The sequence below is a fragment of the Alligator sinensis genome, unplaced genomic scaffold (genome assembly GCF_000455745.1).
Source record: "Alligator sinensis unplaced genomic scaffold, ASM45574v1 scaffold599_1, whole genome shotgun sequence".
Classification (NCBI taxonomy): Eukaryota; Metazoa; Chordata; order Crocodylia; family Alligatoridae; genus Alligator; species Alligator sinensis.
In genome coordinates this window covers 1,312,153-1,329,916 of record NW_005841968.1, presented here as the reverse complement: position 1 = coordinate 1,329,916, position 17,764 = coordinate 1,312,153, and the positions used below count along the sequence as shown (strand labels likewise).

Genomic DNA, 17,764 nt, shown 5'->3' with positions numbered 1-17,764 from the left:
AAAGAGAGGATTAGCCCACAGTATCTCTGCGGCAGGTCAGTGCTCCTCCAAGCCTGGGCTACGTGCTCCTGCCCATGGGGCACCGGCGTGGCCCCATGCTACCGCTTGCCACTTCACCTGTCTGCCACTGCTGCCCTTCTGCACTGGAGCCAGTTCCAACAGGGCCCAGAGTGGGGTGCAGGGTGTAGTACTGCAGGAGCTCTCTGGAGCCAGATTAGGCTACACCAGCAGGGAGAAGGGAGCTGGGGGGTGTGTGCCTAACCGGGTGGGCCTTGCTTCTGCAGCTGCTTGGTCCTGCCTGCAGCTTCCCCTGGCTCCTGTCATCTTTGACTGGCTTCCAGGGGCAGATAAATATTTATTTTCTAATTTTTTTAGGGTCCCTGTGGGCTGGATAAAATATCTGGGTCGCCATTTTAACTGTCTAAGTGCAGATAGCAACTCAATTACCCCTGGGATTTGTAAGTCTATTCCTAAAACTATGCTGGCTAAGTGCCTGGCCACTGTATACACACACCCATTCCAAGCTGATCTCACTTACCCTGAGTGAGACTCCCCACCTAGGGAAGGTGGGGATTGAACCTCTATCTCTTTGACTTGCCAGGATAGTGCTCTAACCACTATGCCAAAGCTTAGGCACTGTCTTACCTCCTCTCCATCACTCCTTTTGAAGCCAGCCCCCTAGGCAGCCAGGAGGAGGGCCAGAAAGGAAGAGTGCTAGCCAGCAGGTATCTCACTGAAACTTCCCCACTGCTCAGCTCACCATCTGTCTTTATCCACTGGCTGTTAAACACAAGGAGCAGTGCCTGGTCATAAAAGAGGTGCTCTCAGGTGATGTCTGGCATATGGTATAGTGGTTAGAGCACACTGGTGGGAAGTCAGATACAGGCTCAAACCCCACTAGGCCACACTGTACAATGCTGGCCAGAGCCACATGCTGCTAGGTGGCAGCGCCTGCGCTGGGCACAAGCACCCGTGTCTGCTGCTACTGCTCTAGGCAAGGGTAGCCTAGAACTTGGGTCTTCAGCTTCCTGGGTGGGTGCCATAACCAACCACCTATTAGGACTAAATTATGGGCAGACTTGTCTCTGCATCTGTGTGTGTGGAGCTGGCTTCAGCTTCAGGGAGCACTGTTTGTTCTGCCCTTTGTTACCAGATTTGCCCGTCACTTTGGGGGTGCTCATTTATTAGGGGTACATTTCTAGGGTCTTTGTAAGTCTATTAATATGCTGCTTGTGTTACTTGTGTTTCTATATGGAGCTGTATGTCTCCCTTCTGCAAGTCCTCACCTCCAATGGAGCTATCTTGCAGGACTCAGTTTTAATGGGGCTGGGTTCCTCCAGCCACTGAATCAGTCAAATGCGCACTCACTCACACTCTCTCACTGTCACTCTTACACTATTTCTCTCTCTCTCTCTCTCTCTCTCTCTCTCTAATGTGACATGTCTGACCCAGCTGGGTTGATCAGCATGTACAGGCTGACACCCTCGTGTGCCAGGGATCAGTTCATTAAGGTAACAATAAAATACAGTCAGACACAAGCACACAGGTGAACAGAATACCTCTGAATCAGGTTGGGTGTCCAGCTGACACCCTCATGGGCCAGCATTCAGTTCAGTAGGGCCCGTCTGAGCCAAACGGTCATTCAGCCTGCACAAGCTGATCCCCTTATGTCTCAAACTCAGCATGTCCCAATCTTTTGCCCTAACTGTCCTAGTAGTGGTAGCCTCTTGATGAGCAGACCCCACAGTATTTTTGGGCTTCACAGGGATCTTTGGCTTAAGTAAAAGAAGCGTTGCTGCAGGCCAAGTGGGGAAGGGGAAGTAGAAAAGGAAGAATTCACCCGGTTACCACCCGTTTGACTATAAAAGTTATTTATTGCTAATTATATGAAATTTATGATGGCAATAGCAATGGCAATAGTAGCAATAGCCATGCACGGAAAAACAAAAACAATTACAATAGTATCCTAGTTCAAATGAGTATTTGGGGAAACCTAGCTCAAGCTTAACTAATACAGTTCAGGTTCAGAAAGCTATTCCTAGAGAGAGAAAGAGAGAGCGAGAGCTGGGATCTCACCATTCCAAGGCACTTGGGTGGTTTGTTGACAGGCAAAGTTCCTAGCACGGTCTTTGAAGGTTAAACAGGTGACCAACAGAGATGATCTGTTTATCCCAACTTCTCGAGAACAACAGTGGATGGTGTCAGAGAGATTTCTCCCTCTTGAAGCACACTGTTTGCTGCTTTACATCTTTCTTATAACCTTAGTCCAGCCTCTTCAAAGCATTCTTTTAATTGTGTAAATCAAGAGCGTCCCAAGTCATATTTGACAGGGAAAATTCTGTTATATAAAGTTTCAATTTAAATGAATTACTTTTTTCGGTGACAAGGAGTTATCTGGTTTGGAACATCTCAAGAAACTGATTAACAGCCAGGAAAAACATAAAGTTTTAAGGAATAACCAGACACCTAGGAGCCAGTTTGAAATTATTATGAATAAAGAAGATGTACTGGAAGAGATACCACATTGTTTCTTCTCAGTTGGCCTAGCTATGCTTGCACTGTGAAGTCAACATCAGTGTTTTGTATTTTACCTGTTGTGAATAAGCCTCAGCTTTGCATGACTTTCAGATCTTACTGTAGTCTTTTAACATACTTAAGGGGATTACTTGGAGTGTTCATAAACTTTATAGGGAGGACTTCCACCAGTCATCCCAGGAAAAGTATGGCAGCATTTGTGGTCAGGGCTCCAATGGGCTGGACGCTGTGATGAACCCTTAACCACTGTTCAAATGTCCCCCATACCCCTTCCCTAACCTGGCAACCGAGTTTTAGTCAATCAGGTTTAGATAGGTGTCCCAGACTGGGACCAGGAATGTATGGCCCAAGATGCCTATGAAACTTTTCTTCTGCTTAGTTCTGGTTAGATGGGGGAGGGAATAGAAAAAGTCCTTTGTAAGTCCAGTAAGCTGGGTGCCAGGCCTCCCTCAGGAGCACAGAGCTGACAGATAACACCTTCTTGACATTCCTGCCAGCTTGCCAGTAGAGGAGCCATTTCACCGATCCGGTCTTAGTGAACATGAAGTGATTGAACTATCCGTGGTGGTGAGCTTGAAGTTTTTGTTTGGATGGGCCCGTCTTTGTGTTCACCTGAACCCAGGCATAGGTCTTCACCCTTTGTCCTAGACCAAAATGAGGGAGGATGACATCCTGGGATTTGCTAGAGAAGCATCTCTGGATGCAAGGCAGAGTTTTGCTCACTTTGCCAGCTGCAACCTCACATTGGTGGCTCAGCTCATATGATGTTGCAGTCAGCAAAGCGAGCAAAACTCTGCCTTGCATCCATAGATGCTTCTCTAGCAAATCCCAGGATGTCATCCTCCCACTGTACTCGGCCTTGGTGAGGCCACAGCTGGAGTATTGCATCCAATTCTGGGCTCCACAATTTAAAAAGCATGTGGGGAGGCTTGCGAGAGTCCAGAGGAGAGCCATGCACATGATCAACAGGCCTTATGAGAGGCTGAGAGCTATGGGACTCTTCAGCCTGGAAAAGCGCAGGCTCAGGGGGGACCTGGTGGCTGCCTATAAGTATATAAGGGGTGTGCATCAGTATATGGGGGAACGCTTATTCACCAGAGCACCCCATGGGATGACAAGGTCAAATGGTCACAAACTCCTCCAGACCATTTCAGGCTGGACGTAAAGAAGAACTTTTTTACTGTCTGAGCCCCCAAGGCCTGGAACAGACTGCCACCAGAGGTGGTGCAAGCACCTACTCTGGACTCCTTTTAAGAGTCAATTGGACATTCATCTTGCTGGGATCCTGTGACCCTAGCTGACGTCCTGCCCCTGGGGCAGGGGGGCTGGACCCGATGATCTTCCGGGGTCCCTTCCAGCCCTAATGTCTATGAAATCTATGAAAATGGTTATATTGGTACAGTGACCTCAGAGTCCTCGTCCATCTTTCATCTGGGATTCAATCTACTGGAAAGCTTTCAAGAGTGAAGAGCAGCTAAGCCTTTTCTGAGTGAACATGGAAGACAGTAAAACTTGCAGGGGAAGAAAGCTGGCCTTTCAGTGGATAGTAAGACCCAGTCTCCTGTGATCCATAAAAGAGCTGTTTGGATGTTACTTTGCTCAGGCCCTGTCAGACGCAGCTTGCAGGAAGAACATGCTGTGGAGTGGTGTGGGATGCCCTGGGGGTTGGGGATGCCGTGGTAGGTGGTCTTAAGTATTTGGACTGGCAGAGTATTGAAAACAGGAAATTTCTCCCTTGCCGAGTTTATTGTTCAAGATCCTCTGTCCAAGTTGGGACCCAAGATCAACTAGCACTACCAGCTAAGAATGCAAATTGAAATAAAAATGAACGAAGGCCAAGCTGGAAATACAATGCCAGCAGTTACATGTCTGAAGTCCAGCTGCATTTCTGACCCTGCCTCTTTGTCCTGTCCTGTCTCTGTCATTCTTGTACTTTCGGGGGCGGTGGGAAGAGAAGGAATGTCAAATGCCCTGAAGCTTGCATATAAATATAGAAAAGCACTTTCATTTGTTAGATTAAGAGTTTATTGTTAATAGAATACCCGGGTGCTGCAAGGCGTCCTCTGCACATTCTTGGAGGAGGAATACTTTGAAGATCAGTGAACCTGCATGCAGGGTTTAAACTGTGTTTATACAGTGTATACATGTATTAAACTGCCCCGTGGCTGCTTAGTGAGGGGCACTCGGTACGTGTGTTGAGGGTACTTGGCCTCTTCTGATTTGACAGAACAAATGCTCTTTTTTTAAATAGCCTTTTTCCAGGTGGGATGGTCGCCTGCCCGAGCCAAACTATTAAAATCTCTGCTGCATTTAAGAAAGAGCATTGCAGTATATTTCGGTCAGATTCATTTTTTTCCTTTGTAAGGTGTTTCCTGGAAGAGGCTTTCATCAAGAGGCAGTAGATGGGGTCTGTAGTGTTGTTTTGGAACTGGCCAACCCCTTATTCTATACAGTGTATTTCCTGTGCAGGCAAAGGCGAATTGGCCATGTAGGTCAGGTTTTTTGTATTGCACGAAAACTGCTTTGTATGGTGAGAACTCTCACCTTCTAGCTACCCAAGTGTTTTAACAAGTTTCTGAGACAATACAGCACACATCTGGCATTAAATATGGGAAACAGTAACAAGACCAGAGCAGGTTGAACTTGGCCATTACTTTAGCATTGGAGGGAAACTTGAGTTGGTGGGATTCATTTGGCAGCAAGCCAGTTAAATGCGTTTTCTTGGGGAAAATACATCTGCCAAGTTAGAACACCTGGTAACCAGTAGCTTGTTGCGAGCACGTACTCATTTCAAACTGCACAGCATATTGTGTTTCCTTGCCTTAAAGCCTTCTAGAAAATGTACTTCTTTCCTTTCTGATTCAAGCTGTGTGAACTTTTGCTTACGAAACATCAGTGGTGACAGAGCCTGAGGAAACACAGTGGTGCACAAAAGGATGCTGGCCTTTGAATGTAAAATGCCACCTGCTCAACATGCTAAACTCAAAACCCCAAATGAGGATGATGACTTTGTTGTTGATGTTGGCTTCCGGACAGTGGCGCAAAAAGGAATGTATGCTGCAGTGGTGCTCAACCTCCAGCCCACAAAGCCAGGTCATACTGCTCGCGAGGTTCCCTGCAGGTCCAGAAATTTGCTGGTGGGGAAGTGGTGGCAATTAATGCTACTCACCACTGCCCTGCTACTGAATTTCCAAGCCCTGTGGGTCAGATGACATGGGCTTGAACCTGGGCCCGCAGGTGCAGTCTGGCATAGGGCCACACATTGGGCCTGGTCCTGCATGCCAGATTGGTAATACCAACCCCTACGTATAGGCCTGAAAGGTTGGGCATCACTGGTGTAGAGATTGCAGAATCCTATTCCTTGAGGTGCCTGCAGTGTAAGTCAAAAACATCCTGGCAGCAGCCACAGGAGCGCTCCCTGTTAATCGCCCTTTATGCCAGCTAGAGCTGTTATTGGTGTGGCCTAGCCTGCTTAGAAGGAGCTTTGGTTGGGTCCTACCTAGGGTGCTCAGCTGCCAGCTGTATGGAGAGAGGTGGAGGAAATGGGGCAAAGAGCTGGTCAAAGGGTCCCAGTTTGGTTTAAGAGAATGGTAGCTAGTGAATTACTGTGTACTAAGGATGGACAGGATAGCCAGGGAGCTTCAGCAGAGGTGATTGGAGAGGCAACTCCTGCTTAAGGGGCAGCTTGCTGAAGGGGTGCATGCCAGATGGATAGCTTCTGTTTGGAGGAAATCTCCATAATACCTTAAACTTTGTCACACTATGAAGCTCAAAGGCATTAGATAATGTTCAGTATTCTGCAGTTAGGGTGTTTCATGTGCATAATAGAAGCCTTGACTGTCCATATGCCCAAGCTACCTGCCCATGGGCCTGCTGACAACGTTTTTGGCTAAAGTTTTACCTTTGTATTTTTCTTCTCTTAATTCAGCTCTTGCTTTGGAGTGTACTGCAGTGTCACCCCTGCTTATGTAGGTAAAGGTGGACATGATGACACCTCCATCACTTTTAAACTAGGCAGCAGCTGAATGATAGCCCTTTTATGCCAAATGCATCAGTATTGCGGCATAAGAAGATTCACTGTGTAGACACGAGACACTGAAGTTCTAAAAGCTCGGCTGATTTGGTTTTAGCTTGAGTGAAAAACACATTTCTCAAAAGTAGAGTTTCTTGCTTTACAAGAAAATGCCTCCTTCTCTCTGCATTGTAGTAAGATTTTCTTGGGGAGTGAATATATGAATTGGCTTGTACTCTTGAGTGGCAGAGGCTCTGAACTTTCAGTGCTGCCAGGCAGCACAAACTTGCTATTTAAAATGCTTACAATGCAAAGCAGAAGCATAGTCATTAGTTTTGTTTCGATATGGTTCAGCTTAACTGTGGAATAATTTAGAGAATGTTCTGTGCATGTTCCAAGCGTGGAGGTGTATCGTGGGGGGAGAAGATGCCTGTTCTTCCAAAAGAGATTTTTTTGTGCTAACTTGTCAGTTAATTTTTTTCCCCCACTTATCCAGATCTTTCTGTATGATTGTTGATGTCAGTTGGGAGTGTTTAGAACATGCATTTGTCTATTAGACTAGCCAAGAAATCTGTGTGCGCCAAAGGCACCTTTCTGTCAATAAGTAGTAATTTCAGCCCACATGTTAACCACACCCTCTCTTTGCAGACTGCCGTTGATGTTTTTAAGAGGATAATTTTGGAGGCAGAAAAAATCGATGGGGCAGCTTCACACGGGAAGTCTTCATGCTCAGTAATGTAATTCCATTGCAAAACCTGAGAACACTGGGAATACGTTCTACCTGAAGAAGCAAACTGCCCGTTATCTTCAAGGATAAACTATGCTTCTTTTTTTTTCTTCTGTTTAACCTGAAAGATTTACAATTGGTTGGAGCCTTTCCCTTCAGATTATGTTAAACTCTGACTCCTGTGCAAATGGCTTCACTTCCATTTTCAAATTTTAAGCAATCATATTTTCAATTTATATATTGTATTTCTTAATATTATGACCAAGAATTTTAAGGCATTAATTTTTCAGTGTAGTTTGTTGGTTAGAATAATCATCAAATGATGCATATTGTTACACTACTCTTAACTAGGCTTGGATATCAGTGTTTCTTTGTGTTAAATGTATACTTGTAAATAAAATAGCTGCAGACCTTAGTGTTCTTGCTGTGTGGTGTTTTATAAATCAGATTACAACATAGTTGTAACCTAGAATGAGACCTAGAATGCGACCTCTGGTCTCGGACTAGAAGAGATGAACGGTTGAAGCCTGTGAGTTCAGTTTTTTTGCCTGCTAGCAGTACTCCCATGTGTCTGGACAGCAACTTTGGACAAACTAGTACAGGCTGAAGCATTAGGGTGACACAGTCTTTCTGTGTTGGGGAGGAGGGCTGGGGGTGAGAGGAGGACAGTGGGCAACCAGCACAACTCTCCAGCTAAGCAGTTGTCATTATAGAGGCACCTTGCATGTACAGCTATGGGGAGGGGTCTCAGCATTCCTATGAAAAAGTCTCTGTAAAAGTTTAATAGCTAGAGAGTTTCAAAATAGAAAGAAAATCATGAAGCAATTTTTCCAGGTCCTACATATTTCCTGTTTTGCAAGCAGGGGCACATGTTGAACAGGCTGGCACACTGCCTATACACTTCAAGTACACTCCATTGTGTTGCCCCATCGCCTTCAGGGGCTGAGACAGCACTAGCATGAGTAGGAGGTGTGTGTACATGTGCTCTGTTCTGCAGCTTCTTCTCATTTGGAAGAGCAGCGTGGACCAGTCAAACTAAACTGTTTCCAGACTAACAAGGTTCAGGATCACAGACCCTAATAATGAGCATGCTAAAATCTAGACATTTCACACCAGAATTTAAGTAAAAGTGTTTAAAGAAACTTGGACTATTGTGGTGATGGGTAGGCCTGCCCGTCTAAGGAAATGTTGTAGGGTAGGTGGGGGTCTTACCTGCATGATGATGTGTTTTGCAGCTGACCCCCATTGAAGACCTGCACAGGAAATTGTAACAGTGGGATAAGTTGGCAGAGCATCTGCAGCCAGAACAGGTGGTTTCTCTGAGCAATGATCAGGTGCAGAGTTTTGCAGCTCAGCTGCTGGATGAGTCCCTGCTCCAGCTCAAGATGGGATTCCTGGCTGCTACGCCCCAAAGAGAACTTCCCCGACCAGCAGGGTAGGCAGTGATGAGCTGCCCCCGACAAACTTCTTGGTGAGCTGCTTGTAGCCCATCCTGGTCCCTGTTTTTTCACCTTGTTCCTGTGCTTCTGGTGTCAACATCTGGTTTATTAGACTAGGGGCAGGCAATTATTTCAGCTGGAGAGCTGCTTACCAAGTTTTGGCGAGATGTGAAGGGCCGCAAAGGTAGGCCTGCCTCTTGACAGATGCCCTGCCCCCTGGTTGCCATCTTGGGGCCAGAAGTCCCTCCTAACCTGTGACCTTTGCCACCAGAAGTCCCTCCCCTTGCCCCCTGGGAGTACTCCTTTCAGCAAGGGAGTTTGACATTTCTGGAACCAGAAAAATACCAAATTATATTCTAAAAATCAAACATCTACTACAACATGCATTAATTTGATTTCAAAAAGTATGTTTGTCCTGATTTACATGCGTTTGTGTAGTGTACATAGAGGTGATTACACAATGGCTTAAAATGAAGTCTTACACTTGTATATTGTGGGGGGGAGGTATAGGTGGGTGGGTATAGGTTTGTGGGGTGTGGATAGGGGCTGTGAGTGTGTGGGGGGAGGGGAGCTGGGGATGGTTGTGGTATGTGTGGAGGGGGAGAGCTTGTCCACAACCCCCACCAGCTAGGTGGGAATGTGAGGCCTGCGTTGGGGGCCAGAGCGGGGCAGCAGGAGTGCAGGCTGCAGGCTGGCAGGGGCTCTATGGAGCTGAGCTGGCACCCCTCTCCCTGCTGGGACAGCCAGCCCAGCTCCATAGAGCCCCTGCCAGCCTGGGCCCCGCACTCCTGCTCCGCTCTGGGCCCTGGTGACGCAAGCCCTGCCCTCCTGCCCAGCTGTCCCTGTGCTCCTGCGTGCCTGCTCACTCCCTCTTGCCCCCAGCACCCCTGCCGCTGTCATTTCCACACTTTCCTGTCTGCAGCCGCTCCTCTCCCCCACCGCCTTGCTTTGGCACCACGTGGTTCCTGGCTGCAGGACCAGACCTCAGGACTCGGCAGAAGTCGGCCCGGCCCCAAGGACTGGGGTGATCCTCTGCCTCCACCCCGTTCTTATCTGAACAGTGCAGGGAGGCAGAAACAGCCCCAGGCCAGAAGCCTCTGCTAGGCATGGGCTTCCAGTTGATGGGGAGGGGGCTTGCTGCAGTTGCTTGGCCCTGCTGCCGGCTCCTTTTGAGTCCTGCCCCGGTGCCTTGTAATTTTTGACAGGCAGCCAGGGGCAGATAAATATTTAACTTTCTAAATTTTTTAGGGGCTGGATAGAATGGCCCGGTGGGCCGGATTTGGCCTGTGGGCTGTAGTTTGCCTGTCCCTGTATTAGACTAACTCTCAGCCCCTGAATCTGGTTCAGGCTCTGAAGACTAGAGATGACTTGTCCCATCCCTGGTCATGAGGACTCGCCTTCCCGTGGTCCACCTGTGCTGCTAAATAAATGCCTAGACCTGCAGACTTCAGAGATTCTGCCTGGTACTGTGTGTCATCGAAGAACTTGAATTGCTTAATCCTTCACACTGACCTGATTGTTCCCAACTGGCTTCTTAGCCTGAAACAGGATGAAGCTGTTCCATTTCCTCTCCATGCTTCGGTTTTTTGAACACTGATTCCCCTCTGCTCATGAGCATTCATGTTCTATACAGAGCCCAACTCCTTCACACTGCGCCGGAGCAGGCTCTTTGCCACACAATGAAAAGAAATGAAAAAGATCATGAAGAGTTGGAGCAAGCTGCTGCTTCAGGAGCTCTTGCACCCAGAGTCATGGTTGAACTGGGGGCTGTGCCTGGGATGTCCTTCTCCCAGGGCGAGCCTGCTTCAGAAGTAATGTGGAAAGTAAAGTGCACTGGGCAACCTTTAAAAAGCAGGTGCAGATTCTTCCTGAGCATCATTAAGGGCTTGTACCTTGGGTAAGTCATAAGGCATTAGATCCAGTGGTTCCAAATTGTTCAACTGCTTCTGCTAAGTCCACTGCCACCTATGATGTACTGGTAGTACCTTCTCGTGACGGCATACTGCAGTATCCCAAAGCACATAAGTAGTGTGGGTTCTCAATTTTTCTTGACTAGAATCTCCAAAATCTGCCTCGTGCCTTCTAAAAGCTCTTTTGGCGATTCAGGAAGCTGAGCTCTGGAGGTGTCGCACACCAGCTGTGTTTGGAAACAACTGCTGATGTTTTGATGGGGCGGGGGAGGGGATCTCTACAGCCTGATGAGACGGCAAAGGAGCAGGGATGTGCTTGACAGCTAATAGAAGTTATCACCCCTTTAATTTGTGGGAGCTTAAAAGGTTTTTGCTGTTTTGGGGCAGGAAATAGCAGTTTGCTTTGCAGGGAATGAAGAGACGATGACTGAACTTCCAGAAGCTTGTGCTCGGCAAGCACGTGTTCTGGAATACTCGCATGCAAGTTTTCCCGATATCTATCAAATATCACATCCATCACCGAGGGATCAGTTTTCAGCTGCTGTTAAAACAAATTGCAGCCATCACAAGTGATTCATTTTTTTCTGGACTGAAAATGAGCTCCTAGATCATCTGTGTGAAACATGGACTTGCTGCTTTGGACCTCGGTGACATGGTCACATGTAGCGTTGCAGGGTGAGTACTTGCACTGTAGTATACACAAGTCAGATTCATGCTCTTCCAAGTAAGGTGTCTGCAAGACCAGCAGATATAGCCTTAGTCTTCCCTCAGAAGCTTTACCATCCTGCTACTTACCATACTGCTAGCTGGCATGCTCAGTTTTTCTCTATCAGGACTTTAAAGGGAAGCTCTAGAAGGCTTTATTCAGTATTCACTTATCACTTCCAAACTTAACTCTCTATTTTCTTGCGAGACTTGTACTGTTTCACATCACCCAGTGATCCTGGGCTGCTTTCTATAGCTCCTCTTACACAGTGGGCCCTATGACTTAGGATGTCTTTGTCTGAACTGGAGGCAATTGGAAGCCTGCTGCTATCAAGAGTGCTTTAATAGGCTCAGCATCATACTGAGAAACAGCTGGGGCAAAGGATAACAGGCACAATCAACATAAGGCAGCATTACTGCAATCAGGAGTCATTTTGCACTGGGATGTGATTTATAATTAACCTGCTTTTTCCTAGGCTGAGCGTAGACTGCAATCACTAAACTTTCTGTGGCATAAGCATGCCTTATGTAACCATCCATCAAGGTGGATGGCAGGCAGGATCTGCCCTTGGGATTGGGAGGAATGCTTGCCTTCTGCAGAACCTAGAAATGGTGCTGAATTATATGACAGCAGCTAAGTCAGCATCTTTGAGCTGTCTCTGAATCCCTTATTCCCTCCCTTTGCCCTCCCACAACCTGTTTCTTCTTGGACACAAGTGATGAGGACTTCCTTCCCTTTGGGCACGATGGAGCTGGGAGGAGGTAGCTTCTTCCCTGGGCAAGCAGAGAGCTGTCGAGAGTTTGCTGCTCCCTTGTTTGTAGCAGCTACATTGCTGGCCCAGTGAACCAAGCAGTGCAATGCGCCGTTCCCAGCTCAGAGAGTGAAGAGCTGTGTGCCAACGGTATCCCTGGAGCTCTTCCTACCAGAGGTAGCTGGGCAGTTGCAGGCTTTTGCCTAGGTTGCTTCTGAATAAAGCTTCTGCATCCAAGCATCTAGCACCCAAGCAAGCTCATGAGATGGGAGTGTGGTGGCTGCTGGAGTTTATCCCTCCCTCCCACTGTTTTCTGGGGGGAAGGGTTAAAATTCGACGCTCTCAGTTGAGAGCCAGGTTCTGCAAGCTGGCTGGTAGGATGCAACTGGAAAGGCTGACCCTTTAGCTTTGCTTTGCAACGGGCTAAAACTCTCTTGGCCCATGACTCAGGAATTGGCACAGCTACTCTTCTCGTAGCCTCTTGTGGAGGAGCGGGAATAACCTAGAGGTTATAATTAGCACCGATATCATCACAGTGCTGCTCCACTTCAAAGCATCTGACAATCGCTGACTAACCCTCAACCCAGCCCAGGCAGGTCGGCGTTACGCTTGCTTTATGGACAGGGAGGGGAACCTTTAGGTAGACAGAGTTAATGAGCTGCCCGTGGCCACAGTGCAAGGCTGTGGTTAAAACTGGGAGTAGGGAAGTGGGGAGAGGGAACCAGCTTTCCACAGCACAGCCTGTGTCTTCATCTGTTCCCGTGACTCGCCTGCAGGGCTTGATCCTGACTCTCAGCATTAGTTACTTTGCATTTCTCTACAGGACAGTAGTATGAATGGCGCAGATCTTGCTTCATGGCTTAGACCACTGCTGACCCAGCGCTGAGCTCCTGGTCGTCCCTTATCTCGTCACTGGTACTCTCAGCTGGGTACCGGTGTTTCTCAGTGGAGTTTTGTTAGCTCCATTTTGGAAGGGAGAATGTAACCCCAGCAGCTTCAGGAACTTGGTGCCCTGGGGATGGACTGGAAAGAGGGAAGGGGAGTGGGTAGGACACCCCACCACTAATGCCCCCATCCTTTTCAGTGACATGCTCTGTAGTTACTGCTGTGTTGTCAATTGAACCTAGGATGTGCTTCGCCCTCATATGAGCTGGGCCGATTTTGTAAGTACAAGAATTCGGTGCCTGCACCAAAAATGAAAAAAAAAGGGGGCAGAGGCCAGCTCTAAATTGCACCTGGCCTGTGGAAGGTGCCTTGAAGTTAAGCACTTGAGTAAGTAGCCTGACTGCAAGGTGTTGAGGGCTCCCTCTGTCCTTCCCTGTCCGTACGGCTAACTCTGACAACTAGGGTACAAGTCCCAAGGAGAAGCTCCAGTAAATGAAGTGAGCCATGCTGTCTGCGACTTTGGACTCCCGTCAAAGCTCTGCTCAAGCCTAGCAGTGCATGGAGCTAGCATGGCTAAGGTATACTGTTCTGTAGCCAACAGTGCCCAAAAAAGTGATACAGGAGTACTGGAGCCAGCCACCTTTGTCTGCCCAGCCTGAATGAATCAGTCCCCTGTTACAGCTGAGCTCAGATGGAAGGGCCCTTGGCACAAGTCCAGACAGAGGATTGAACTCATTCTTTGCAGCTGTGCAAGATGCAGCTCTGAAGTTTCCATAGGAGCCTAACCAGAGTCTGCTGGCCCGGCAGCGTGGGAGGTGGCTGGTGTGGTTTATCCAAGTCTGATGTGTAGCACCCATCATGCCCCCCCACGACTAAAATGTCTGCCTGATCATCATGTGCTGGTGATGTATTGATGCCTGGGACAATGCAGAGAGAAGCCTCTATAACGGCACGCTAGGTCAACTGCTATAAAGGTTATCTTTATTTTTGCTTTCAGCCCAGGTTCTATAGGAAACCTCCTCCTTTGTTCCCTCCAGGCAGGATGTATAGTAGATGTGCATACGTGGTTCCACAGGATTTTCATTTTGCCTACATAAGCAAAGTAAGAGAGAGGCTAAGCCACCAATGTATTGTTACAGGTTAACATACAGCTGAGTAAACAGCCCCTCGCCTGTAAGCCACATAACCCAGCAGAACTGTTGTAAACCACTGTCAGGATGAAAAAGGGAACTGGGGAGACGGGGAAATCGCACGCGGCTGCTGCGCAGTGTATGCTTTGGCCCAGCGAGACAGAACCAGCGGCGAGGCCGCTGCACTCGGTGGGTGTTAGGACCCGCTATTCAGTGCCCTTGTCCTTCCTGCCCTCATATCCAGTTTTACCTCCTGCATCCCCTGTTCCAGAATAACTTCAAGGGTCATGTTTTTCCTCATGGCCAGAAAACTGCTTGCTTTCTTTTCCATGCACCTGCCCTCTCGCCTCCACTGACCTCGGCCTGCTTCTGGGCTCTGTGCTAGGAAGTTCTCGCGTTCTTCTTATGGGGCAAGCGCTGGCAAATCTTGTGCAGTGACTGATTCCCATTTCCCCATGAACAATGTGTGGCAGCATGAAAAAAGGCTGGAGTTCCTCGCTCTGTCGGCAGGCTATTTTGTGTTTTCTGCAGGCAACCGTACAGTTAAAGCTGCATGCGGCAACAGCTCTGGAAGATGGAATCGTGGAAATCGTGAACAGTCAGGCACTGGGAGCGATTACTCACCAACACCCAATGAAGTGTCTTAAACATTTTTTCCTGATTGCCAAGGTTTTAATCAAGCAATGTGCTGCTTTAATAAAATAAATAAATAAATCAAAACCTTGAGTCACTAAAGACGGCTTCTCTCCGAGGCCAAGTTAGCTGTTTGTTGCTCAGATCCATCACCAGATAGCTACAAATAGCTGCTGATTTTTAAAGTTTTTCCTCATTATGCCAGTACAAGAATGTAGTAACCTCTCGTGACATGAATAGTCCAAGGGAAGTGTAAATAAATAGCTAGTGTATTTACCAAACCCAAAGACCCTTAGAAACGTGTTGCTGTGGTCTTAACTTCCAATGAAAGCAGATTTAGAAACTGTTTTCACTGGATGTCATGATCACAAGCAAAGGACACATCTGTCAGGTTACCCGCTCCCCTCCAAGCAGTGTCGGCACCCTCAGAGTTGTGCTGGTGATGCCTAAAAGTGATCCAACCTCCTCCATTTTTATTATCCAGATTCTGAGAACTATTAATGAGTAATAAGGGCTGAAATAATCAGATATAAAAAAAATGTTTTTGTTGTTTTGTGGCTCAGTGCCATTTTGTAGGCAGAGACAAGAACTTGTGCGTGTGTGTGTGTAGTTAATTGAATGACTCTATGAGTGCAGGAGAAGACATGGAGGGAAAGCTTGCAGTCTCCAATGCCCAACCCAACCTTGATGTACACACCTTTAGCACGCCACTTGAAGCCAAGTTGAATGCAAGCTGTGTCGGAAAGGGTGACGTGAGCCCCTGATTCTCTTGCTCATTTTCTTAATTATAATGTACGTGCAGAAGGTGTGATGCCTTCTAAGGGAGCAAAAATATGTGAAGTCAATAAATAACCCCTTTTAGCATCACCTGTGTCACACCTAATGTTTCACCTCCAGGAGCTGCGTCTTCTGAGGAGAACCTGTGTCAGAAAAGGCCCCGGTCCGGCGAGTCAGCGCTCATGTTAGCACTGCCCTGCATCCTGGCGCTGGTGTTGTTGATTAGCACAGGAGGCCGTCTTGATTGTTAGTGTCTGCATTAACACAGCCGACTCTGACGAACACAGAGGTTGGCCTGTGTGGGCCCCTGTGTTAACACCCTTGGTAGAAGTGTGTGGCGGTGGTTAGTTATTGTGGTTTTGACACTGTCCCTGCCTGGATGTCTTTGTCAATGTAACCATGTCCACAGCCTGACAGTACAGCAATGGGCACAGGCTGCAGGCTCGGACCTGGAGCCTCGGTCTGGCAGCACAGCCAGCTGTCAAGATTGGGACCTAACCCTGCAGTGGGTGGCCAAGGACAACTGAACCTCCACTTCCCCCATGTAAACACCCTGAATCAGAACAGAACAGGACCTGCTCTTCTGGGTAACAGGTGGAGCTGATGATCCCAGAACGCATCCCTGTTCCCTCTGGCTTGCTCCTGGACATCGCTCTCTCCTTGGCTGCCCGGCTTTTTGACTTGGCTCACATGCTCTTGGATTGATCGACTGGCTTTCTTGCTCTTGCTCTTGAATTGATCGACTGGCTTTCTTGCTCTTGCTCTTGGATTGATTGACTGGCTTTCTTGCTCTTGGATTGATCAACTGGCTTTCTCTTAGACCCTGCTCCTGGACTGGCTTTCTGACCTGGTTTGACCTCAGATTCTGCTCTCCTTCTGCGACCCTGGGCAGCATCGCAATCCTTGAATGGCCCCAGACCTAGCCGCCTGGTGCCTGCTGATTTCAAAGTGCACGGGCTCTGCAGTGCATTTAACTGCTGTTCTCTGAGCACTGCCCGGATGGTCCCCCGCTGTGATGATGCGCACACGCCCAGAACATCTGAGCAGCAGTGTCCCCTGGGATCTGTGGGGACACCCTGCCTGTGTCCTTCCACTCCCTCTTGCGGATGTGTAAGAGGGCACTGCACCAACCACTGTTCAGTTCCTGCCAGACATTGTGGGCAGCCAACAGGGTCTGGCAGTTCATTTCCTTTGGCAATGCTCAGTGCTTTGCAAAGGCCTACAAGCAAGCCTGTTATGAGTCCCCTCCAGCTCCGGTCTGCCAGCCAGCGGACCTGGCAGCTTTGACCTTCTCGGTATCTGCATAGAGGAGAGCTTCATTGTTTTCTCTGTTCCCATGGCAAAGCAAAGCTCTTCCTGACTCTAGACAGTCCCTAACCACATTCCAGGTTAGAAATACAAAGATGATGTCCCTCTAATGTACACAGAGATGCACAGGCTCAGCAGATCTCAGATCCCGCTGGTCGGACTTGTGGGTCGCCACAATGATGAGAACAGACAGAATATGCCAGTGATTAGTGCTGAAAACCTTTCTAAAGAGCATGCCGTGAAATCTGTTATCTCCATGAGCCATCTTGCCCCTTTTGAAAGGGAGAACTGGTTGGTCTGGGAAGCGATGGTTATTCTAGTTAGTTGCCTCGTTCGGAAGCTACTTCCCCTCTATTGGAATTCAACAGTGTGACAGGTCAGCTGTGGAGAACAGGACAGTTAGCATTATTTGCTTTGAGGTCCTGCTAAGGGTGAGGGTCCCATTATGATGGGCTCTGTCTTTTGAGTGAGAGCAGTTTATAAACATTAGCTTTTAAGAAACACTTGGACGCCTATCTTAGATTCATAGATGTAGGGATGGAAGGGACCTAAGCAGATCATCATGTCCGACCCCCAAGCTAGGAGCCAGTATTACTTACCTTGGAAATAAAGACGTTTTAGTGTGCTGAGGTCCCACTGAGATTTGAACTCAGATCACTGGATTCAGAGTCCAGAGTGCTAACCATTACACCATGGGACCTGCTATTTTGGAGCTGGCTGGGGCAGTGTTCATAAGCTCCCTGGCCTGGCTAATGTTTCTCCAGGGAGGGCTCAGTTGCAGGCCTTAGGGGAGTGGCGTGACTCATTCACGTGTCCCAGTGGCTCAATCCTTAGGGGGAGTTGCGGGCCTGGGCCACCTCGTGCATACGCAGGTCCATGCCACTCTGAATGCTGCTCCCTGTGCTCAAGAACTGCTCCGTTCCTGAGGCCCTTGCAGACCCACTGCAGGGA

At 48.2% G+C, this 17,764-nt stretch overlaps 1 protein-coding gene and 1 non-coding gene across 3 annotated transcripts in view; one reads left to right on the top strand and one right to left on the bottom strand.

Annotated features, from left to right (window-relative positions):
* RHEB (Ras homolog, mTORC1 binding) overlaps nucleotides 1–7,689 on the top strand; it is a 61,090-nt gene extending 53,401 nt beyond the window's left edge. For both annotated transcript variants that reach the window (XM_025200450.1, XM_025200449.1), the window contains exon 8: nucleotides 7,196–7,689. In XM_025200450.1, the coding sequence (XP_025056235.1) occupies nucleotides 7,196–7,288 (93 nt within the window). In that variant the 3' untranslated portion in view covers nucleotides 7,289–7,689. The remainder of the gene's footprint in view (nucleotides 1–7,195) is intronic.
* Nucleotides 7,690–17,441: 9,752 nt separating this feature from the next.
* Nucleotides 17,442–17,513, bottom strand: TRNAQ-CUG. The gene has a single exon. It is a non-coding gene; the product is annotated as a tRNA-Gln (tRNA).
* Between the last annotated feature and the right edge of the window lie 251 nt (nucleotides 17,514–17,764).